Source organism: Labrus mixtus, chromosome 8, assembly GCF_963584025.1.
Source record: "Labrus mixtus chromosome 8, fLabMix1.1, whole genome shotgun sequence".
Taxonomy (NCBI): domain Eukaryota; kingdom Metazoa; phylum Chordata; class Actinopteri; order Labriformes; family Labridae; genus Labrus; species Labrus mixtus.
The window spans coordinates 17187450-17212183 of NC_083619.1; the positions used below are offsets into that span (position 1 = coordinate 17187450).

The 24734-nt window shown below is 40.4% G+C and overlaps 1 protein-coding gene across 1 annotated transcript in view; it reads right to left on the reverse strand.

Annotated features, from left to right (window-relative positions):
* The window catches only part of cdh2 (cadherin 2, type 1, N-cadherin (neuronal)), a 57774-nt gene that overhangs the window by 14477 nt on the left and 18563 nt on the right, over positions 1-24734 (reverse strand). The window contains exons 3-7 of the mRNA XM_061044771.1: positions 7738-7958; positions 3561-3728; positions 2288-2443; positions 835-979; positions 344-516 (exon numbers count right to left, since the gene is read on the reverse strand). Of these exons, the coding sequence (XP_060900754.1) occupies positions 344-516; positions 835-979; positions 2288-2443; positions 3561-3728; positions 7738-7958 (863 nt within the window). The remainder of the gene's footprint in view (positions 1-343; positions 517-834; positions 980-2287; positions 2444-3560; positions 3729-7737; positions 7959-24734) is intronic.

Below are 24734 nucleotides of genomic sequence, written 5' to 3' on the forward strand. Positions count from 1 at the left end.
AAAAGCAAATAGACTCAAGCTGTGTTTTGTTGTCTTCTTTTAAAATAGGCACAGCCCATCTGTATTAAAACATGGAAAATTGAAATTTGGTATGCACAACAAGCAGCAAACAAAGAAGAAATGATTAAATATAATGGAAGGACTTGTTAAGGGAAGTTTTACTTGAATACTGATAATTTTATACAACTCTGAATAAGATAGGGAGTGGAATGGTGTAAACATTGAGTTGTTAGAAGAGTAAAGAAGCTGAAAGCTAAGTGACAAACCAATGCATGAGAATATAGAAACAGAGAGAATGAAACACAGGCCACAAAGCAGTTAAGAAAGAGCATGGTTCAATCACCTCTCTGTCCAACCCCGCAGCCACTGTGATGATGCCGCCGGTCTTATTGTTGATGGTGAACATGTTAGAAGTTGGACTCTCTGGATTCTGAGACAGGATCTTGTAGCGCAGCATCCCATTTGCAGTTTTGGGGTCATCTTTGTCAACAGATGTTACTGTCATAGCAAAAGTTCCTGTGGAATAGACGGACAAGATGTATATACTTTTACATGAGCTTTATTTGTAACCATTTTTATTGGCAATTCTCAGACATTGGAAGTTGAGTTAGGTGTTCTACGTTATAGACATCCACTGTTCTTCATTGTGATATAAAAATACCACCGGATCGCTTTGATACAGCAGAAGCAAAGTTAACAAAGTGGACACTGCAGGAATGTCATCAATGCTGTTTGATCTGCTAACACAGCAGTGTGTGAAGCCGGCAGCTCAGACTACAGCCGATCAGCTGCTCATACAGTGTGATGCAATGTTGACTTGAAGTGGTTTATTACCTGGCTTGGAACCCTCTGGAACAGTGCCGTTCCAGATTTGATGAGTGAACTCGGGTCTGTTGTCGTTCATGTCGATCACATTGATCACAATGTCAATAGGGTTTTCTACCTGGTTGCCGTTCAGGTCGACTGCGTGAGCCCTCAGCTGCAGGAAACACAAACACACATCCGGACTTTAGAACTGATCCAACACACATGTCACAAACATGTCACCTATTGAACTGCTGTCACACAATTAACCTCACTAACCATTAGTGGGTGTCGTGGTTGTGATTCTAAATTAAAACACTGAGCTTAACTAACACATGCAGTATATAATCAGAAACCTCTATTACATTTTCTATTTAAAGGTCGAACTATTGCTCTGGTCAAATGTGGCTTTATCAACAGTGATTTTTCTATGCACTTTCCCTAAAGATTGTAAAGTCAAGAACCACATCTAAAAATGAATGATAGAAGAACTATTCACTGGTGCTTCCAGAAATGTTTGATAGAACTCGGAATTGAAATAAATCATGACCTTACAAGTGAAAGGGAATTGTAACCCCTACCAACTATCATTGAAAAGCTTTCACTCTATTTAGAAGAGCAAACAATTTTGAAAATCCTACTTCTAGACCAGTGTGTGACTAAGAGAGGAATTCAGCTTCCATACACAAGACAGGTTTTTCCCACCACAAAATCAATCATGTGCAAGGCAAAAAGAGAAGCAAATGACTGGATTTAGTAAGATACCTGCAAGAGTCGACAACAAATGAGCCTTTTAGCTGCATTTTGATGTTTGTCTCTTGGAAAAGATACTCAGTACTGTTGCCTACACTAGGTCAAAACAGGTTCACTTCTATTCTACAAAAACAACTCTGGTATGATGCATTTTTATGCACTTCAAATGTATCTCTCCTGCATACAAACAACTACAAGGTTAGTGCCTCATACAAGATTTCAACTCAGTGATATATCTACATTTTGATCCCACCAATTCATGCTTGAGAGTCTATTGAGCTTAAGTAGCATGTATTCATGATTGACTGGCAGTGTTACAATGTTCTTCAAAATAATTCTTATTTGAATAAACATGAATAAATAATTAACATTTTATTGTACAACCTCATGTTATATACAGCAGAAAATTAGTTGAAATTACGGCAAAGAATCACTTGACACTGGCAATCTCAAACATCCATATCATAATACATCTAACACTGACTCAAGAACATCACATTAAAGCCTCAAATTCTCAGACGGATCAGTCAGACTTCCTGGGAGACCCCAGTCTGCATTGTGTCTGAGGAGACTGTGTGGGCAACACATGACTCTGAAGCACATGCTGACTGGTAGGAACAAACAGCACCGCCAGAGAGAACATGTTTCTCTTCATGAAGAACATCGGAAACACCATTTGAAAGTAATAAACACATCATTGGTTTCAAATAATACACTATGTCTAACTTACATGGAAGTTTGCGATGTGCTCTCTATCCAGGGGCTTGTTGACAGAAAGCTCTCCGGAGATCGGGTCGATGATGAAGATACCTGTGGGGGGCTGGTCAGCGCCAGGGCCTGTCACACTGTATCTGAGGGAACGGTTTTTGTCGTGGTCCGACCGGATCTGTGGGTGCAAAGATGTGTTCACTAAACTTACAACAAATGATAACCATACCATGATTAACACTAGACTTTTTCTTCCTAGTTTTTCTCTTTAATTTATGTATTGATGGTGTATGAGCAATAGACAAATCAAACAGCCTTCAAGTCTGATTATAAAAAAACACAGAAAAGCAGCAAATTATCTATGAAAAACTATAATAAGTAAAGCTTTTGATCTGCTATTTCATTTTAATTGCTTTATTATATTTACAGACTAACTTCTTAACTAATTATTGCAGCATTAGTACGTATAGTGGGTAATAAATAGGTTGCTGCGTAAAAAAAAAAGAAGACATATAAAGAGTGCATGTGTCTGTGGAATATTGAAGTCGTGTCTTGGCTTTGCTATCTATTCTGCTTGCCATGTAAGCTGAGACTCTCTGTGCCTCCCCCTGAATCCATACTGAGCAAACAGAGCATTTCCTCATTCAGATATCATCCGCTAAAGCCCAGAAACATCCCTTCTAATATGGCTGGATTAAATATAATACACACAAATAGCATGTACAGGACTTAGCACTCGGTAAGGAAGTTGGCTTAATATGCTGAAAAGGATCTGGTTCTTAGCTGTCCCCGGTATTGCTTGTCCTCTGTCAGCCACCCACACCCAGCCCGGACCACAGAATTGATGCAAATGAATGGAGCTGTGTGTGTCCTTGAGCCAAGATAAAAGGAGTGTAATATCTCAACAGTCTGCTGAGGAGCAATTGTGATGGTGAGCACTTCAGATTTCTCTCTGTCTCTGAATAATACCAGGTTACATTGATATCAACCACAGCCTAAAACAAAAGATAAATAATACAGCGGAGAAAGGAGCTCTGACCTTTAGCTAAGTGCTGTAAATACAAAGCATTTTGTTGAAAGCCCTAGTCTGATGCTTGTGACCCCTGAGTGGGAGTTAAGGGCAGCAGGGACCTTTAAGGTTGTCATACCAAGAAAAAAAAAGTATTTTCCCTAAAGTTCTGAGAGAGTGTGTGTGTGTGTGTGTGTGTGTGTGTGTGTGTGTGTGTGTGTGTGTGTGTGTGTGTCTGTGTGTCTTTGTGTCTTTGTGTGTCTGTGTTCATGCGTGAGCAACATACCCGGACAAGCTCTTGCGGGAATGGGCCTCGGGAGTTCTCTGGGACATTGATTGGGGGGATGACCCAGTCTCTCTTCATGCGTTTGAGCTGGCTGTCCATGTTTCGTGATGGAAACGATATTTCCTTCAAATCCTTGGACATGACTGGAGGGACAGCACCTTCCTGGACCTGGAAAAAGAAAATCATATAGTTAAAAAGCTGTGTAGTGATCCTATCTATGCAGAAAAACGCACCTTCACCTCTTTAGCTGTTGGCATTACTCTATGGATGGTTAGTTGAACCTTCATATTACAAAACAAATGAACAATTACTGGAGGTATGGCGATTCAATAGTGTGCAAACTAAATGGTTCCAAGAGGACAAATACTTTGAGATCAGGTAGCCCTTGAAATTTCTTGAAAAAAAACAACAACAAAAAAAAACATGGATGTGGAATTTGTGAAATTTCTACACACCAACTGGATAGGAAACCATATAACTAGGTTCATGCATTCATTTCCCCCTGAAGATGCATTGCTGTCATTATTTTAATTCTTGTTTTTTTATCCAGCAAAACAAACAAATTACATGTCGGTTCATTTGCGTTGAGTGCTTATTGTTTTTGCAAATTTTTCTAAAATCTTTAAACAGCTCTCTCTGATGTCTTTTTTTGGATTCAACAATAATATTCTGGTTTCATTTGACTACGAGTCCACTTGTTTGCAAGAACGTCTTTTTGCTTTACATCTGCATCTGCATTGCAGTTTCTATAATATACAAGTCAGTGTAGATTATAAAGTGCGACTCAAACCCATTGAGCAGCTGCCTGAAGCCTTTTGAATTGAACTACCCCGTACAGGCACAAGTCCGTACAAATAAAGCATAAAAGTGATTTTGTGATCCTCTTAACCTGTTTAGAAGTTGAGGGAAATTTGACATGTAAGCGTCATTCACTTCACTCAGTGTTGGTTGGAATGGCACACAATGGCCCTGTGTAGCTAGCCTAGCTGTTGTTGCTCGCGACTTGTCATGTGTAGGCAGAGGATGGTCATGTTGCTGCAGTATTTTACCTTGTTTTTGCATGACTTGCATATTGCATGACTCGTGTCCAACACCCAACTTCCCAGCAAAAATGTGTGTAGTGGATAGAGTTTCTCACCAAGGCTTGTTTGTTCTGATATGAAATGTGCTTGCATCCTGTAGTTTGACTTTTACTGCCGTCTATTGGCTTTATTGTTAACTGAACCGTAGGCGTTGTGTCTTACAAAACTGCAATTACAGCTTAAGGGCTATATTGATTCTGTAAAATCTGCATTGATGCATGTTTTTTGCAAGGAGTGCATGACAATATATTGCCATTACAACTTTTTGAGCACAACACTACATGCTGAAGTGACACCTCACTTCATAGAATCGTATTTTAGATTGATCAATGGCCCTTCACTTTTGGTTTAACAAAGGGAAATTGATGTGGTGATAAAAAGGAAACAAAACCTAATAAGCTCTTCCAAATGTCATTTACTTCCCATTTAAAATGTGTGTTCAATCAAACCATCCATTCTTTTATGACATCCTTTGTAGCTTAAAATATCTACAGTACATCCTGTGATGATATGCCATGAAGTGCTTTTGGTGTGGCTACTGCAGAAGCTTCACAACACCAGCACTGGTTTGCTTTAAATGGCAGGCCTCTTCTTATGTCCTGATAAAATGCACCTACACAGACAGACCAGTTCCCATAATGGATCTGCCATCCTCCCTCTGCTGTAATGAATGAGATTTGAAACAAAGGAGGATGGTACCTGCAAGCCAGACACTAAACACACAGATGGCTCAAATTGCCTCTGCTGCTCCAGAGACTGAGGAGACTGAAGTAGTGCCAGAGAAAGTTAAAATAACCTTGAACAAAACAAGGCGGGAAGGAAAACAGAAAAACAATATGTAAAATCTGTCAATGTCAATGAATGATAGCTGGGATTTGAACAGCACTGTCAAGTCCCTTGAAGTATCTTCTCTACTGGTGCCTGAAATCATTTGAACGTTGATTGTTGTGAGGTAGTTAAGACCTACACTCTACTACAAAGTGTCCAATGCAAATAGAAATTAATTACCACTTTACCACCTTAAAATGTGATCCACATCCCATACTCCCCCTACTCTAACATCTGGGGAGCTGTCACAGAGATTCCACTAATCATGTTTGAAATCCGATTATACTGCTTTCACACATTGGATATTCAGAGAGGCAAGCAGACAGATAGTAAAGGAGCATGCTTCAGAAATATCTATTACCCTATTAAAATGGGTCCGGGTGAGAGCAGTAATTATTTGCAACTTGTGTCTAGAATGATGAATGGCATAGTGGGCTTGTTGAGCACAACATGCATCTATCTCTGGTGCACTGGGGGTCTGCACCTATCCACACTCTGTGAACCGCCCTCCATCTTTAGAGTCCAGGGAAATGTTAGGTAGAGTGATGACCTGAGTGTTTGTGGGTGTATAGGGAGGATAAGGCATGTGTGTGTTCGCCTCTTTAGAAAGAAAATGCTTTGTTCAAGTACATACCGGTAAATGTTTTCTCCTTACGGACTACGGTCGAGCTGAGGTTCTTATAGAGGTGGAGATAGTGAACGTGAGTGTCCTCTCATGGTAATGAGGATATTGTTTGGTTGTCATTGATTAAAATGTTTCCCCAAGGCTGCTACATTCATGGACTAATACAAAATGTAATCGCTGGTGTGATTAAGAGATGCGTGATGATTCATGACAATAATTATGCTGTGGGGAAGACAACCGCTCATGACCTCCTAAACGTGCAAGATACAGGAAAGTCAATCTCTGATTTCATTACAGACAAATCAGGGCAAACCCGAGAGCTCTCTGCAGATACAGATCAGAGCACAGCTACTGATGACACCGCTGATTATCTGTAAACATGTCTTACCAATGTGGGGCTCTGCCTTTTAGTTAAAAACTTTGAAAAACCTCCTGTGACTTGTTTACCTTGCACGGGAAAACTATGCTTTTGCCTTTGACCAACCGACAACAGTGACTGATGGTATCATTAAAATCACATACCTGCAGCAGTCCCTAAAGTTAATGAGTGTCAGTGGGTAACGATGGTGTTTTCAAAGCCATGAAATCATTACTGGCTACACGTTTAATTTCTGCCCAGCAGACCACTGAGCCCGCAGTAACTACACATAACTGTCAGCCCTAACTTTTAATCTACACCAGTATAAAATACGACGCTAGGTCCTGAGATGATCTTCTGTGCTACAAATTTAGAAATGGCCACTTGTGACCATTTTCTTTAGTGTATTACAGAGATAAAAAAAGAAAGTGCACTGCTTTCTTTGTACTACAAACATGATTATTACATTTAGGGGTGTTCATTAAGACACCAGAGGTTAATAATCTAAAGTATTACAACCATGATTATTTACAAATGAATGGAAATGCTAATTTTGAAGCCGACAAAATGGGTAAAGCTGGAGAGTAGCACAGAGTTTTGAATAGCATTTGTGTTAGCGTCAGTCCTGTAAGACTAAAGCAACAGATATTATCTAATTGAGCAGGATCACATAATCCACTGGCACTGCAGTTAAAAACCACTACAATAACAGGGCTTCTTTTCATTTCCTGGTTATGAGGCAGACCAATAGGACATGCGAGTGCTTTTTTGTGTGCAATTCCTCTGATCCTCAGCCAAGCACAATGTTGACATATGAGCACACGGTCATTCTAACTAATTGCAGATGACTGCACAACACGTCCAGTGGAACAGTTAGAGAAGCGCTCCACAGCTCAGACAGATGCTTCCTGTCTTCCAGAGCTCTGAAAAGAGGTGCGTCCCCTTTTGGATGGTAAGGCAATAACCTTACAATGACAAGGCATGCTCACTCAAATCAACTTTATGAGGAGCTATTTTGCATCTGCTCTTGCTACCCTCTTCCTATGTTTGCGCTGCTAGTAAATTGACACATTAAGTTTTAATTAGCAAGCATCCATCCAGTCTCTTGGAACACCTGCTACAATTTAGGGAACTAGTCATCTGTGAATGTGCAGTGTGCCTAATAAGTGTAAGTTATTTGAGGCGAAGGGAGAATTGATCGTTCCACCTTTCTATATCGGTAACATCAGTCAGACAATCGACAACAGGCTTGAAATGTTATGGAGGTGGTTAAGGTTTATTTACCTGCTGGCTGGAATGAGCGGAGTGCGTCAGCTTGACTTGAGTCACCCATTGCTGCTGAGTGGTGGTGTCGCTGGCCTTGATCAACAACGGTGACGCAGGGAGCTTAGAGTGCTGAATACTCCTGGCAGCATAAACCACTCCATCAGCTTCTATCCGGAAGTCGGATGGGTTACTGCATTCAAACCTCACCAGATCGCCTCGGCCACAGTCAACAAACCTCACTGCAAGAGACGGACACAGATAGATTTACGTTAGAAAAATAGCCAAACAAAGAGAGAAAACTCAAGAAAATAAACTAGAGTTAGACAATGGAGGCGGAAGACAGATAGACATGCAGTCAGAGGGTCCACAAAGGTTTTCTGATTCTCCTTCGCGCTCATACATTATTCACTTCAAGCTGTGCCCCAAAGGTATTGCTCAAAACAGGTGCAGTGGAGGAGGGAGTTGTAGGGAGAGAAAAACTAAAGAAAAAAAGAAGGGTGCCCCTCAAGGGCTATTAAAGAAGAATGCAAAAGCCCTAAGCATTACCTTAAAACCAGATGTGTAAATTACACTGTCTACACTGCCTTAGGTTTAGAAAGATACAGGGTGGATAAACATGTTTAATTCTGCTGAAGAAGTCTTATTTTTTTATTTCAGCTCAGGCCATCACATGCTAGCTTTGTCCTCAATGACATACAGGGTTGCCTTCCGCGGATGACTACCGATCCTCAGCTCCTCCTGAGACAGAAGTAAGCGCGTGTGATGTTTATTTCATCAGCATGCTCACACAGAAAACACACGAAACTCGTGCACGCATACGTAGGCCACAGACAGGTGGCTCATGGGGGCTCGAGTCCCATGGGTGCCTCAGCGGCAGTGGTACAACCCCAGTTCATGTTACAAGTGAGTGACAGGGCAGCAGAGCCTACGTAGCTTCTACACACCAACACACACAAACACATCCACCGCAATACTAACAGCTCCACTGTGTGATCTCTTTGTATAGCCTTGTTTCCCTGGCAGCCCCCTCCCCCTTTATTTTTTTTATAGCACCAAATGGCATAAATGGAAAGATACAAATTCCTCCCGGCCACTGAGATCACAATATTACCTTATACTGTTTGTGTGGAGGCTCTGCTGGTGCCGCTCTGAATTATTAAAGGAGATGTGGAATTACTTAACAAAAGCCTTGAAGGAGGATGCCTAATCTTCCTTTGTGCTGCTACCTTGGGGACCCAATGGTGTCTTCAGAGTATCATCTGCACTCTCAGCACATGAGTCCCTTCGGGCTTTGGGAGAGGATGCAGTAGATCCGTCCGGGGTCCAAAGGAAGTCATAACTTTAACCGCCAGGCTTAATTTAGTAATATCACCCAAACACATGCAATCAATTGTCCTGAAGTGCACCACACCCTACTACTACTAAATCTCTCTCTAGCGGTGACAGGGGCAAATTGAACGCTTTTCTTATTGCTTGTAACAGCAGATGTTTTCAGGTAGATGCCCCTGGTCCCGGCATCTGACAAAGACGAACTTGTTTTCCTGGTGAGCAACTAAAAGAAGAATGGCTGAAAGCAACGCAGCAGGAGAGGGAAGAGAAATCTTCCCTTTTAAAAACAGACTATTATTCATAGTGAATGAGAAAACATCCTATACAAATAAGAATGTTGAGGTGGTTTATGGAAAGTTTGCAAACTGACATGCTGTGTAATCAAAATGTTTTCACCCAGTTGAACGAATCTGAAAACTTGCTCTACTTTATCAAGCACTGAACAAGGTGAACAAATCTTCCGCCAGGACTATGTGCTGCACCCCACTACAGCTATTAGTCAAATATTTCAACAGTGACAAAACAGCTTATTTTTTTTACTTTAAGAATAGCTATTCATCTAAATGGTGCTCAACAGCTCTCAAGGTGAAATGGTTTTACAGGAGAGGCAGCCGTTACAATAATGAAGATAGAAGATGACACGATCTTTTCTCTGTACTGGAATGCACTTGATATTGACCATCTTCTTCCTGGCTGCCTTTGTTAAATTACCCTTGACCAATTAGTTTTTTCTCTCTCTTTGAACCTGGCACAGCTGACATCAGATAGATGACCTTCTCTCTGTGAAGGTTTTGCCTTAAAGCCAGCAGCCTGTAAACTCAAAGCCTTCAGGCAATCACCAGCCGGTCCAAGTCAGCAGATACACAGACAGAGGGAGAATACAGAGTAAGTGTCTGTCAAAAAAACACACCTCACAATGCAGCAGAAGACAGTCCATGGGCTTTAAATTTCACTTGGAGGTTGGTAACATCTAACTTAAATGTTCTATCTGAGGTGCTTGTACTTTATTATGGTATTTAGCAAATGTACAAGCTGTGCTGGAATTACTTTAAAAAAACTTGTACTGCAACTATTTTGTTACTTGTTTTATTATGTACGGTAAGTTTTTTCTTTTATACAAATTTCAGGCATTTTATTTCAACAGCTTCTCAAATAAAGATCAGCTGTTCTTTTTCTGTTTTCATTGTATATTTGAATTCTCAGAGGATTGACAATCAGTCTTTTGAAGACATCAGTTTGGACCCCGGGAAATTGTCATGGCCATTTTTCAGCATATTCTACAGTTTTACTTTTTAGATTATACATTTAAAAAAACTAGCAAATATAGATACAGAAAATAAATGTCTAATGAACCAAAAAAGTGTGAGCAGGTATATGTTTGTGTAATGATCTGGAACTGTCTGAACCAGGCTGTTCAATCCGTCTGCTGTTTTTGTCTGCTTGTGTATTATTTTAGCAGTTCTTCTTCTGCTCATGCCACTCCACCTAATTGTGCTTAGAGGCTTTCAGTCCCCATGTGGTCAATAAATCGTTAAAGGAAAACAGTAATGTAACACACGTCTTTAAATCATCACTAAATGCCTTTGATCTGCTGTCCATGTATTTCTATTTCTAACCTTCTGTCACTTTTGGCCATACATTTGTGTGAACATGGGTAGCAGTGCACTTGACAGCAGCAGTCCCCTGCCGGTTATTTTTACCCAATCCTCTTGCAGAGCTGTGGTCCCGCTCTTTAACTTAGTCTGAAATTTGGCCATCAGGACACCTTTGAGAGGCCCTTCAACAGTCAGCCCCCTCTGCAATCACTGCACAAGTTCCCAACAGGCACGACCATTTCCAATGATAATGAATGAGAGTGTCCAGCGTGTGTCTCTTCATTTATCAGAAACACTCTGGTGGTTTAGGAAAGCACAGAAATGTGTAGTGTGGCACCGCTTAAACCCTGGCTTCTGCAGCTTATCTTTATCTAGATGTATTGGCTCCCTAGGTACAGGGCTAAGAGAGGTCTTGGCTGCCCCACCCTATCAGACATGTCGTCATGGCCACAACGATAAAGGCCTATGGTTTGGATAGAAATGCCGATGCAGCAGAGGGGGGACTGGGGGTTAAAAAAAGGAGGGAGGGAGAGAGAGAAAGGGGGTGGGGGTGGGAGAAACAGGCCTGTCAGCAGAAAGGCCTGTCCAACTAATGCCCTGCACCGGGGCCCAAAATTACCTCCGACTCAATGATCCTATTCACAGCTTAGATGCCCCCCCTCACTGACAAGCAACACAAAAAACCCGGCTAACCTCTCAGTGGAGCCAAAGTGCCTCTCTATTGTCCACTCCGTCACGTGATAACTCTAACTCAGACAGACACAAATAGTTAGAGAGAGACCAGGAGAGGCAGAGGGAGATTCATTTAATTTGGAATGCAGAATTTGGACTGCAGGAAAGCAAAGAAAATGTTCCACGATCTCAGCTTTTTCATGCCTGCCTGCCAAAATCACCGGCTGCAAGTGAGCAGAGCTGAGAGTGCCTCTAATGTGCTGTAAATGTGACAAGCCTGAAACCTCTCATGTGAGATCATCCCAATACACCATCACTCATTTCTGGGAAGTGAGGTCACTGACAGTTGAGAAATACTCTGCATAGGTGTTTCATCAGTAGCTGTGGATAAATGCAGACCCAGCCAAATACCCCAGTGGCAATCCCTCCACACACACACGCAACCCGGGCAAATGCTACGACACCCCTGACAAAATGCATTATTCACAAATGAATGTGACCAGGTTTAGTAGAGTGGCCTGCACTGGCATTGAGACAATGCAATATGAAGCAGAGGCTCCAGCTGAATGTGCTGCGTGAGACATCCATGCCAGCCCCGCTGTTCATAAGATCCTGTTAAGCCCCAGTGGAGCTCACACTCGGGTACCTCAATTCAAACTGCTGTGATATGAAATTCTAATCCAGTCCCAAAACATTGGGGAGAACATGCCAAATTAAGGACAAGGTTCTCTAACAGTGTGCAGACTTTGTGCCAGACCACAAAAATATCCTTCACAGCATATTCAGTAATTGCCCAATTATTGCCCAAACTGCTAAAATCACAACACGCTAATGTTTCCTAAACTAAGATGGCTGCTTCAGGACGTAATTGTGCAGGCATGCTTTTTTTTTGTCTCTCTGACTGGACTCTTTTTCTAACGCTGCTCTTATGAATGTAGATTTCACAGCTTCAAGGCCGGTACGAAATAAACACCATTATGCAGCTTATTACATCCTATTCTTCACTATTATGGCTTCTTTCCATGGAGATGCATACAATGCATGAGTATTTTTTTTAATTCTTCCAATGGACAATGTTCAGTTTTTATTATTTTCACAAAATGAATTATTAATATGTTTTTTTTACCACATTGTTTAGATACTAGAAACACTACTGTAAAGAATTAAGTCATACATCTCAGGTTGTGGAAGCATAACCCATCATGTCTTCATAAAATAACCAGCGCTTGTACAATAGCAATCATTCCCCCCAGTACAATGTCACTACTAAATCAAGACATTTCTAGAAATTCTATTTATTTAAAGAACTTGAAAATACAGGAAGGAGACAAAGGTTTTTTTGTTTTTTTCAGAAAACAGTGTATTCTTCAGAGAGAGTGAACTGTTTGTAGCTGAAGCTTGGATCTGGGAATGATGATACTGCCTTTTGCCAGACTAAGCCCTTGAAGGCGTTTTACTAATGCACTGCACTTCAAACGCGCAAAGCGTTCCATGCATTTATAGCTGGGCCTAAAATATGTAAGGGATTTGCATGAAGAAAAAAAAACTAGCAATGTTTGTCCTCTGTTCAGTGTCTCTAGCAATTAAAAAAAACTAAAGAGGAATTGCATCAGAGCATAGGCACATTGAACATGCAGCTGGCTCAGTTTCTAAGCCTGATTCCAGTGACCATTCTCCCAACATTTTGTGTCGTGATTATGCATATTGTTTGAGCTATTTCTCCTTCCTAAAACTGCCGCCTCGATTAGAGAATTATGAGGAAGCCCTCAAAAACTGTATTGATACTACCTCCCCTTATCACACACGCCCACATTGGTATACAGAGAGAAATCTAAGTAGCATGAATGTCTGAGCCGCTGCGGCGATAGGAGCTTGCTCAATCTGAAACACGTGGATTTTTAAGCTCCCTTGATCTAGCAAACTGGCCCTTAGGAGAGGGAAAACTATTTTTATTCCTTTTGACATGTTCTTTCTTTTCTTTTTACACTTGCTTTTATTTTGCATTTGCACATTGCCGTTTGTTCTCCTGGGGATACAGCAACCAAGTTTGACAACCATTGTGTTAAAAAAAAGGGACAATTACAAGGTAAGCAGACCCCCCACCAGGCCAAAAGTCACCCCCATTTTCTTCAGGATGCCAAATTCTTTATTCATTTTCAGTACAATTGTTCCCTGTTATGTCCCAGCTATGATCAGCCTGGAGAACATACTATTACGAGCTTCTTTGATCATGCTAAACTGACATTATTCCAGAGGCAGAACAGGTTTCTCTGCAAAGAAAAGGAAATGCATGATGACATTCAGGCTCTTTTGAATAAATAATATTTGGCCTTTGAAAATTAGAAATCTCAATTGGTTATTGGTAAAGCGGAAGTGCATTAGGGACATCACAATTATTCCCAGGCCTTTGTTGGGTAAATGAAATGATTGTGTGTTTCCAGTACAATGACAGGCGCACATTGTGTGGATTACTGTGTCACTGGAGCCAAGAGCTGATAAGACTAAGCTACATCCTTCTGCAGTTATCAGTGCATAGCTACTGGGATTTTGTTCTGTGAGTTATAGAGACGAGAGGCTTGATACAGAGGCTTTAGTCTGGTGACCACATTACCAGGATGTCAGACTCTAAACGCTTCATGACGTCTTTTAGAAGAGCTCTGTGACCCCTGTGACTGTTTAAAGGTGAACATCATTATGGAAAGCATCACATTTAATTGCTGGTAAATAAATCAAACAGATAAACTGAGGAGAGGTGATATCTTAATAGGTTTGCAGAGATTTTGCAGAGAGTCTTATCTATTTCAAGTTTAAAGAATTTTTGATCCTTTTTCGAATAAAGAAACCTATATGATATATGATGAAGCTAAGCGTTAGGTGACTTTGATCCTATAATAAAAATCTAGTCTCCTGTTTCGAAATCTCAGAGCTTAAGAGTCGACAACGCCCAGAGTAAACATTAAAGAATGTGTTGAACTTAATGACAATAACAGCTTTTCGCTGACCTCCCTCTCATGTAAGGTTAATGGTTTTTACTTGCTCTCTTTACCTTAATTCAACATACAACTGCTGGAATAGATGACTTTGTTGGGTCTACAAAAGCTTTAATGATTAACAGAGGAGAGAAGATAAAGACTGAGAACAAAAGCAGGTAGAGGTTAAAATAAACCAAGCTGTGTGAGGTTGGAGGTCAGAAGCGGGTCGAGACATTTCAGATGTCTTTGTGGAAATCAGACTGTGAATAATAATCCATTTAAGATGTCCACATGCATCACTTTTTTATTGTTTCTGCATTACACAGGTCATTCTCTGGTGCCCATACACAGCAGTAATACACATTTTAAGGAGATGCTTGGCTGAACTGTACATCCATCACTGTTGCCACCGTGCTCAGGCGTTTTCTTTTAGACTCATCTCTGCAGGCTCTCATCGGGTGGGAATATCCATGAATATTACACATCAGATATTGATCTCAGTCATGTATTATACATTCACTGTGATGAAAACAAAGACACTACTTAAAAGAAGGAGGTCAAGTATTATGCACAATCAGCCTACTCAGACACCTGCATTAATGCCTCAGTAAAATCATGGTTTAAATTATTTATTAGCTCAATTGCCTCAAATAATTAAACTACTTTCTTAAATATAACTGGTGGTTAATGTCATAAAGATGGGATATAAAAGACAAATATGTATTATAATAGAGCCAACGACTACACCAGCGGACTGATATTTTTTTTTGAGAAGCCACGAGGGCTGGGCACTAAAACTGCCTCAGAGCAACCTGTAATATGACATTATTAGGTCCCTTTGATCTCGAAAGCACAGACTCGAAGCTATTTAGTTCTTCCCCTTGATCATTTCTGTCAAAATCCCATCATAAAAATCAAAGAGACAAAGAAGAAGGCAGTGACCAGTGATGAGGAAACCCCTGCTGGCATTTTCACTGGCTCTTGTAAGACTTTTTTAATCACAGCGGCAGAGCTGGTCCTGTCTCTGATTTGTTGCTGGGATAAGAAACACAGACTTACATTCGTCACTGCACCGATCTGTACCAATCATGGATCCAAAGGGACAATCATTATCCCGCTTTGGGTGGAAAAACAGAAAAGGTGACTTATGCAATGATGTCAATGTCTAGTTCTGCTTTCACCAAGTGGAAAACTAATAGTGTTAAATCATAGACAGTAAGGCTATGGACTCCAGTTTCAATGTGTCCAGCTGTAAAAGAGATCATCCATCAAACACTGCTGCCCAAATGCTATGGCTCAGCATTGGCACGGCATCTCTCCTATTTAAACTGAGTCAGGAGAGAATGTTTATGGAAATTATATCAACAATCACTGACACTGCTGCAAAGGGATACTCATTTTTTTTTTTTTTTTTAAAGAGTAAGACTGTTATCATGGCAGAAAAAGACTGTTGGTGTCTTTGTGGTAGAAGATTGCTGGTGCCAGAGCAGTACAAGTTTGTATGCAAACATAGCATGTTTTTTTACAGGGAGGAAACATATTATATCAACGAAATCCTGACCATATGAGGTGAACAAGAGACAAACTGAAGCTGAGGTTAGCCACATTCTGACATAGTTGTACAAATGAACAGATAAGGAATGAATAAAAGAAGAATTTTGAGGAGTTTAAACCTTGATGCATTTTTGAAAACATTGTTATCAAGAAATTCTTTGGAAGCAGAAAAACCACCAACATTACCTTTCAATTTAATATAAATAAATACTACGGTCAATATGACTTTAATGAATTATAATTCAGGGGGAAAAAAACCCAGGGTGTTTATTTTAGTATTCTATTTGTATTCATAAAATGCCTGGTTTGTGCTTAATAATGAAAATGGTAATAAAAGTTGAAGTAAGAAAAATAAATGTGATCTTTAATCCATCTATAAAAGCATCTATTTATACATATTGCATTATTCATAGGAAGTTTAGAGACAGACACGACCAGCCAAACAGTTCATTAAAACTTTGTTTTCAACAGGACAAAGGTTGTGCAAATTAATTTTCAAGAAGACAAAGCCTGGGAGATTGACCACCGAGGAAGCTATTTGTAAGTTATCAAATTTGATAAGATGAACACTGTTGTACATGTGGAAGTGATTAAATTCTAACATATTGTCTAACCTCCTGTGTCATTGCTTGACACGGGGTTCGACAGTGAAAGGAGGCAGATCAAGCAACCATAAATAATAACCTCCATGCGGGACAGAGCTACGCGCCCCCTCTTCATCTGTGACAACCTCTGAGCATAGCCATACAGCAGCATGTGGTTAACGCTACTCCTTACACCTTAATGTGCTTCCTGTCTGGTTTAAAATGTAACTATCTTAATAATCTTCCTATTTTTAAATAAGTTTAAACTTTCATAATACACTGAATGAGCTAAGTGAATGACCACTCAGAACAAACACAATGACAAGAGTATAATGTGATCTAGAAAGCAATGTAACCCATGAATGAAAATACTTACATTTCCATGTTTATTACTTTATTATTACCCAACATGTTGAATGAGTTTTACTTTTTGTCAGGATGTTTTTTTATCTGTACTTGCTTGAAACCGCCGTGACGGCCTTTAAAAAAAAAAAATGCTTGCTGCACCTTTTAAGATGGGCTTTAACATTTATGATTCTTCTGAGTCCATTAAGTTTGATGACTTCAGCAAATTTATGGAAACCTCCCACTATGTTTAAACTGCGGTGAGATCTAATCTGCAAAAATAAACTCCAACACACCAGCAGATGGACCATGGAGAGGTCAAGTTGATGCGCAGTTATGCAAATGAAATCTCAACCTGTGTCTTAGCAATAATGACTCAATACTTTAACAGGAAAGTGATAGCTAATGAAAAAGGCATGGTTTTTGCAACCTCTCTTCCTATATAGAGAATAATATGTGTGCCCGCTTTGCATAGCACTGTTGTCAATCACACCCATGCAAATGACTGGCTCAGGTAAAGACTGATGCGGTCCACTGCATCCAATTACAAACCTAACCACACACACAAACATGCCCTTTCTGTTCAATTTCTCTCGCTTTCTTTTTAACATGCACACGTGGTGGGGCACTCTATCTATCTATCTCTCACACGCACACACACACACACACACACACACCTTCAATTTCCGCCAGACAGAACCGCCCAGCAATTTAAACCAGATTCATAAAGTGAGGGATTTAACACAACACAGAGTGTCTGTAACGAGAAAGAACATGGAGGGACGAGATGCACTCACCTATAGTATAAGATGTTAAATTAAATGCATGGAGCTCTGGGACCAGTTCTGGGGCCATTATGTCATGTGTAACACAGTCACAAGTTCACACTGAGTTTTTGAGAACAAAGCTAATGGAATTCCGGCTTTCTTCCTTTTTTTTTTTTTCTCTTTGGAGAAGTCGAGGCACGGGGAAAAACAAGGAGAAGGCATGTGAATCCTCTTTGGCTGAGAAACAAAGCGGCAGACAAAGGAAGATGAGGCTGACAGCCTCTGGAGAAGACTGTTATATTGCGAGATAGAGGTTGCTTCAACGTCTCTCTCCAAGAAAAGAAAAATGTTTTACCCAGTCATTTGCACGCAAAAATACAATATATATTCTGCCTTACTGATTACACAAACCTCTGTATAGTGCAAAAAAAAAAATACGTACTGTAGTGACTTCAAATATTCCTGGAGGAATGGAAGATGAAATATATTTCAAATTTTAAAACAAAATAATTTCAAGAAGAGAACAATAAAAAGAAAGTCTTTGCTCAGGAGAAAATGAGGACATTTGAATACTTCTTTTTTCAGCTAAACAAAGGAAATGAGTCACCGTAGTGGGCAGACCATTACTGTTGCAGCTACCAACCATTATCCTCATTTTACTCACTCACCCTATGCCACACATTATGAGACACTTGACAATTTATCTTCTCTGAACCCTTTCATGAGAGCAAAACAAACTAACATATGGAAAAAAACAGCAGCTGCAGAGTCACGAGGTTGAGTAACCTGAGTTCTCTGGAAGGTTGCGAGGAGGGAAGAAAAAGAAAATCCCTCCTCAAAACAATGACAGTAAGGAAAAAGAAGCTTCTTCAAAGAGAGGGATTAGGGCAGCTGCCAATACACGGGGAGTGAGCATTTGCCCATTGCACGTTTAAATCAATATGTGTCAAATTCTGCTTGAATCACAATTAGCCCGTGCTTACAGAAAACGACAAAAAATACACAGAGGAAAGATTAAAGACAAGCCCAATGTTTGTATCTGAAGCTTACGCATTCAACTCATACACAGCTTTTCAGACGCATGACAGCTTGTTATGTGCTGCTCCAGCACAAGAAAAGCAAACACAGAGGAAGGCATGCATTTGTATGAATTTACAAACGCTGTCTTAATGTGTCAACGAGCTTATCCCTTTGTACTGCGCTGGTTCCTGGAGAGATCAAGCTGCAGCTGAGATGCCGAATGCAGCTCGCAACTAAACATATTTGACCTGCGTGACCCTCCCCCACTCATAGTTTGTGCTCAAAAAAGATCAAAGGGGAGGGGGCAGGTTTTTTCTATAGACGGGTGGAAGAAAACATATCTACTGTGAAAATAATTTTATGTCTGTACCTCAAGGCTGAATAAATCGTGTTTTCAAAATGATAGAACAAACTTGTATACTTCCAGAAGACAAAGGAATCAATTTAAATGCTTTCTTTAGATCGAGGCCAGTTTGAAGACTTGGAGAGCTTCAGTTTTTTCATTTGATTTGGATTGAAAGTTGATACGCAGTGTGATACAGACATCTCCTGCACAATTCCGAGCTGATATTTATCCCTGTTACTGTTCTTTTTATTTTCCCTAAAATGCAGAAGTTTAGCCGCTGATGCTCAACACTGCACCATTTTGTAAGAGAGACACATCTTTCTATTAGGGCTGCTCACTTTCATATGCATGACATCTTTTTTTTTTTTTTTTTCAGGGCAGAAGCAATTTAAAACACTCCAACCCAACAAATTGACAAAATGCAGTGGAGTCGTGCCTTCATGTAAAGCAGAACGAGCAGCATTAAAAGATGACCGTTTTGTTCATTCAAAAAAAGGTTTCATCAAAAAAATCTTGTAGCCTGAAGAGCAAAGACATGTGCACACCCCAATACCACTTGTTCTGAAACAATACATCTCAGAAACTCAAAAAACTACAAATCTCTAGTTACATTTTTAACCTAAAAGCTGCCACAAGAAACAAATCTTAGACCATGACATAGTAACACCTCCGATATAATGTCACATTTTTGGGGCAATTAATCATTATTATTTTAACAAATAACAACACAGCAACCAGTGCTCCAACAATAGTATATACATTTTGGTATGTGAGCAGTACTTGGTGTTGGACAATACTTAAGTCTAGGTATCTCAATCAGTATCAAACAAAAAAATGCTGATTTGTTTTTCCTTATGTAAGCAAAATCTATGTAATACATAATAGATATAAATAGAAACTGATATAAACAGTTGGCTAGGGTGAATATAAAAAAAGGTTGTTAATAAATAGCAATGGCACAAGTCCAGTTAAAGGAAGTGTCTTCTCTCACATGTATGTAACAGTGGAGCATTAACATGTGCTGAGCATGGCTATGTGACTGGACTCAGTGAGAGTAGAGCCCTCTCACTCCCATGTAATCAGCTGAACTGAGTAGGTTCAGAGGAAGGATCTGTGCAGCTGTGCTTTATTACAGACACAATGAGTCCCAGATTAGGGGAACTGGAAGGAGAGAGGAAGGAGGGAATAACGGGGGAGGAGGAAGAGGAGGAGGAGGAGGTGGAGGGGGGGGGGGGGGGGGATGAAAATGACTCCAATCACATCTGTCCTCAGTTTGTCTGCAGCTATAACACCAAACCACAAGCATGGCCGTGTACAAATCTGTCTCCACTTGGAAAGCCCGCCTGCGGAAATGTTTCCAGACCTTGGGTTTTTAACGCAAGGACCCACGGGAGTAGTCTGTCTCCTCGCAGTGATGCCGATGTTCGTCAGGGTCACACTAACATCGACAGCAGTGGCACGAGCAAGCAGGTGGCATAAACATGTGAATCACTGTTGACAGCTTGTGGTGCTATTGTGTGGTCTCAGGCAAACTATCACTTCTGTTTTCATTATAAATCTCAGTTGTACAGTAAGGCTGTTTCCGTTCTTCTTTTTCTTTATCACAAATAAAACATGATCTGTGATTAGGAAGTGTAGTTGTTCATCTTTACAGTTTTTAAGCAGCCTGAAGTATCAAGTGATCATAGTGCCTCAACCCTGAGTCACCCTTACCAAGAGAAAGAGAGAGAGAGCAAGAGGGGGAGGGAAGTGTGGTGCTATGTTTGGTCTGAGCTGTCCTATCATTCTGCTTCAGTGCAACCTCTCAGGCAAACAAAAAAATGCAGGTTCACAGCAAGTTCTGCCCACAGAGGCGAGATTCACCAGAAAGGCATCCCACTACCGCTGGAGCTTACAGGAAAGCCTTTCTATCCCCCTCAGAACAGCTTACGCACAAGGAGTGATTAAACATCAAACCACGCTGTTGCACCCTAATCCACCAAACTGTTTCTGACGTGCCTCCGTTTGTCCCGCTTTCTTCTCTCACATATACGCAAAGTTTAGACGAGATGATGCCGAACACTATTCAGAAATAATCCCACAATAAGATGTTGTGTTTAAAAAGTGCTGGTAAGCCTTTGTTTTAGAGCTGAGAAGACTCTGCTTTGTTATAGTTTACATGCTTATAAGAGAACCGAAAGCTCACTTCATGGCCAAATGTAGTTCTTGTATTTCATCAGTTAAAATAGTCAAAAGGTGGGGCTTTTAAAGTTGGCAACAACTGGCCAACTGGCACATAATACAAGCAGGATGCATGTTTATTCTTTCTTAGAGAAGTCGGAGGATTCAATTGTTCCAGGCGGGTTTCTATTTTCTCTAAAACTCCCCTACTGGGCTTGCAGGTATAAGAACAGCAATTCCCGACATTGGAATTTATTCTGTTTTTCAAAGCGCATGAACATACCAACAGGAATAATGGAGGCTGCATCACCAGGCGGCCGGTTTTATTACTGTGGCTGCTTCTCATCTAAGGCTGTTCTCCCCACTTCTCCCCATTCCTCTGATTCACTGGAGTGGGCAGAGGAATTATGTTTTTTTTTTTTTTTTTTACTAGCTTAATCTCATTACTTTCATTGGTTGATAAAACCCTGCACTAAAAGTGAGCTTCTCATTTATTGTTTCGAACAAAGTCTATATGATCCAGGTGTGTGAGCATGCTCAGATGGACGTTGTGATTGAAAAAGAAGTCCAGAGGTGATAACAATTATAATAAATAATAAATATGTGGTCAGCTATGGCACAGCTGCTTAATAACCAATATGATCTCCTCTGCTACTCTATTTCCTCTAGGACCACACCGGACAGATCCGGCAATATACATGGACACCCAAGATGTACGGCCTAATAACTCACATTATATGAATTCAATAACACATGTCTATAGGCCTGCATGCTTGTTGATGGGAGCAGTAAAACAAACTTTAATATCCCAGTGTGTTAGACCTGTTAATGATCAGCTCAGAGCGCAGTAAGGCTGTAACTCACTGTCTACAGCCGCCACACCGCCAATACAGGCTGTTATTCTCATGCTAACACTTAACACAAGTATTGAAAAATGTCCCTCCACAGCACCCATAAAATAACAACCCTTTGACATTTTTACAAACTCACCAGTTCAGTGACGCCAGTGTTGAACTCTAATTCCCAAAAACTCACCACATTGTCTGACTAATCTCACTCGATTGTTTTCTGAGGAAAGCATGACAGTGACCACTTTTGAAGGTTATTCATCAGGGCACGATTTGGCAACAGAGGGCAAATAATTAGTTAGCAGAGGTAGGGCTTTGGCAAGGCCAACGAGTACAGCAAAATATGGCAAACATGGCTTGCAATGAGATCACAGACTGCTGGCCAGCTGTGTCTGTTGATGCTGTGGAACCCTTTCAAGCCCTGCTCAACATATGGTTTGAGTCAAGTACATCAGTCATACTGAGTTTGAAAAACAAGCAAAGGGTCCATGTATTCGCTAATGCTGGATTAATTTAAAACACTGAAAACAAATCATAAAATGCATCTTGATGTATAGAAATGCTGACACTGCACTGTTGAGGCCACATAATTCGAAAGCACTTTTCAAATGCAGAAAAAAAACATACTTGGCTCACTGTTTAATCCTGTTTTAAATTAGAATCGAAGCTGTGTTTGTTATTGAGGTTGACTGTAACTGAACAGTCGCATGCATTTTAAATCAAGCAATCAGCTTTCTAATATGGTGCTTGAGTATCACAGGAAATTTTCCCACCTCCAAAAATACAATCGAGGGGGGAAATGTTCAAGAAATTATTTTCCAACGCTAACCTGACGGCCTTCTTCTTCTACACATAACACAAATTAATCAACAATCATTAATCACACAAAAGTAAAACTGTTCCTATTTTAAGTTCATAGAGATTGAAGGCTATTCTTTCTTCATAATGGCATTTTTCTGTTTTAAAGTCCAACACTATCGCAAAATTAACATAAAAGAATAGAAGATGTGTAAAAACAATGTAGGACAATATAAAAAATGGAGGGCCGTAAAGTCCATTACCTAGTGTCAAAAGGGGTACTGTTTTATCCATTAACCCTCGCATAAGGGCAGGGAAAACTGGATTCCAGTCTGTGGCTAAAGCAAACACACAAAGCACAGCAAATGTTTACTTGGGTTTCTGGAGAGAGACCAGGCTTAAACTAATGAGTAACTAATGGGAACCACAGTCTTCCAAAAGCAGAGTATGAAATAGTTAAAAAAAAATCCATCCAATCCATGTTAGTCATGTGGTGGGACTGTAGTAGAACTGGGTTAGTTTGAACTTTATATTACTTTAAAGCATGTACAGAATCTTGTTTTAAATGTATACAGGTCAGTAAAACATCCACATTAGTTCCAATTGTTGAGGTCTGTAAACAGTTCTCTTTTACATGGCTGACATTCATGGAATTTAATACCACTATCTTATGTGTAATGCTAAAGTGACTTAAGGCTTGTTATAGAAACCATGTTGGACCACAGGAGTTGCATGATAACCTGTATACATCATTGACTGCAAATAATAGTGAACAGATCATGAGTGACGTCACCCATCTGTTACCGCAGAGGGCTTTTGAAGCCTGTCAACTGCGCTCACTGACAAATGCTGTCTCACCCTAACTTTATTCAACCTAACAATTTCTGCTGTAAAAACAGCAGTTGGTGTGTATGTGACTTCCAGTGCTTCTTCATCAAGCAGACACACAGCAAGGATTTTGCACTTCCGCAATCGCTTCATTTTTCAACACCGGAGGTTTCCGCATGGTATACACCCCATTCATACTAAAGCAGGGAGAATCCAGGATAAAGACCCAAGTAGAAAAAGTCCTGTTGAACCCATTCATGCTGATTACAAACAGTTTCTTTGAGGTGAAATAAATAACACTACTATGACCAGAAATTCGCAAGTTGATACAGTCTGGGAAAGGGCGTTGTCCATGAACCTCAGCTTGTTGCTTCATCTAGAGTTACACATCCCCCCCATCCTTTGTGCACAGGGACAATAACAGCATTTGGGAGAGGGAGGAGGGCTGCAGGGCTGACAGAGGGGGATCTTGTTACCTTCCCAACCACTGTCATAACAACATATGGAGGATGCTCAGTAACATGACAACAGGTCCATCTTCCTATATTTCTCTATATGTGTTTTTTAGATGCCTAAGGACACTGATTGTTAAGCAGTAAAAAAATAAATTAAAAAAACACACTGGGGAAAATACAAGAGTGTTGAGGCCATAATATAGTACGGACGAGGCTTACATTTTTGCATCATCACAAAGACACTAAGTCCACTTTAGTACTAAGAGTTCAATCACTTCAGGGTCTGCACACTCACAGTATGCACACACTCAAATTAAAATCCGTGTGTCTCGGGAAATTGCATCATCCCCTTCTTTTGTACACTCATTTACATAATGTGGGCGTAGAAGGGTCAAAGATCATACCCATCACAAATCCCTTTGAGTAAGGCGCACAATGGGCAGGAGCTGAATGCTTTTAGCCTAGCGGCAAAGGGTAGAGCAACTCCTCCCAAGGTGCTGTGTTCCTCCATCCCTGCAACTCCGCTACATTCTGGTATTCACAGAATTGACCGTTTGAAAAGAATCTCCTATCCTGTACTGTAACCTGAAGCAGTCTGCATATCAATTTACGACAGAGAAACCAGCGCTGTGGAACAGAGAGGAGGAAAAAGAATTGAAAAAAAACCTTGTGAAACAAAGAGAAAGAGGAGGGGGTGGATGCATAGCTCCACTACTAGCTGTTTTATTGTATCCTGGACCAT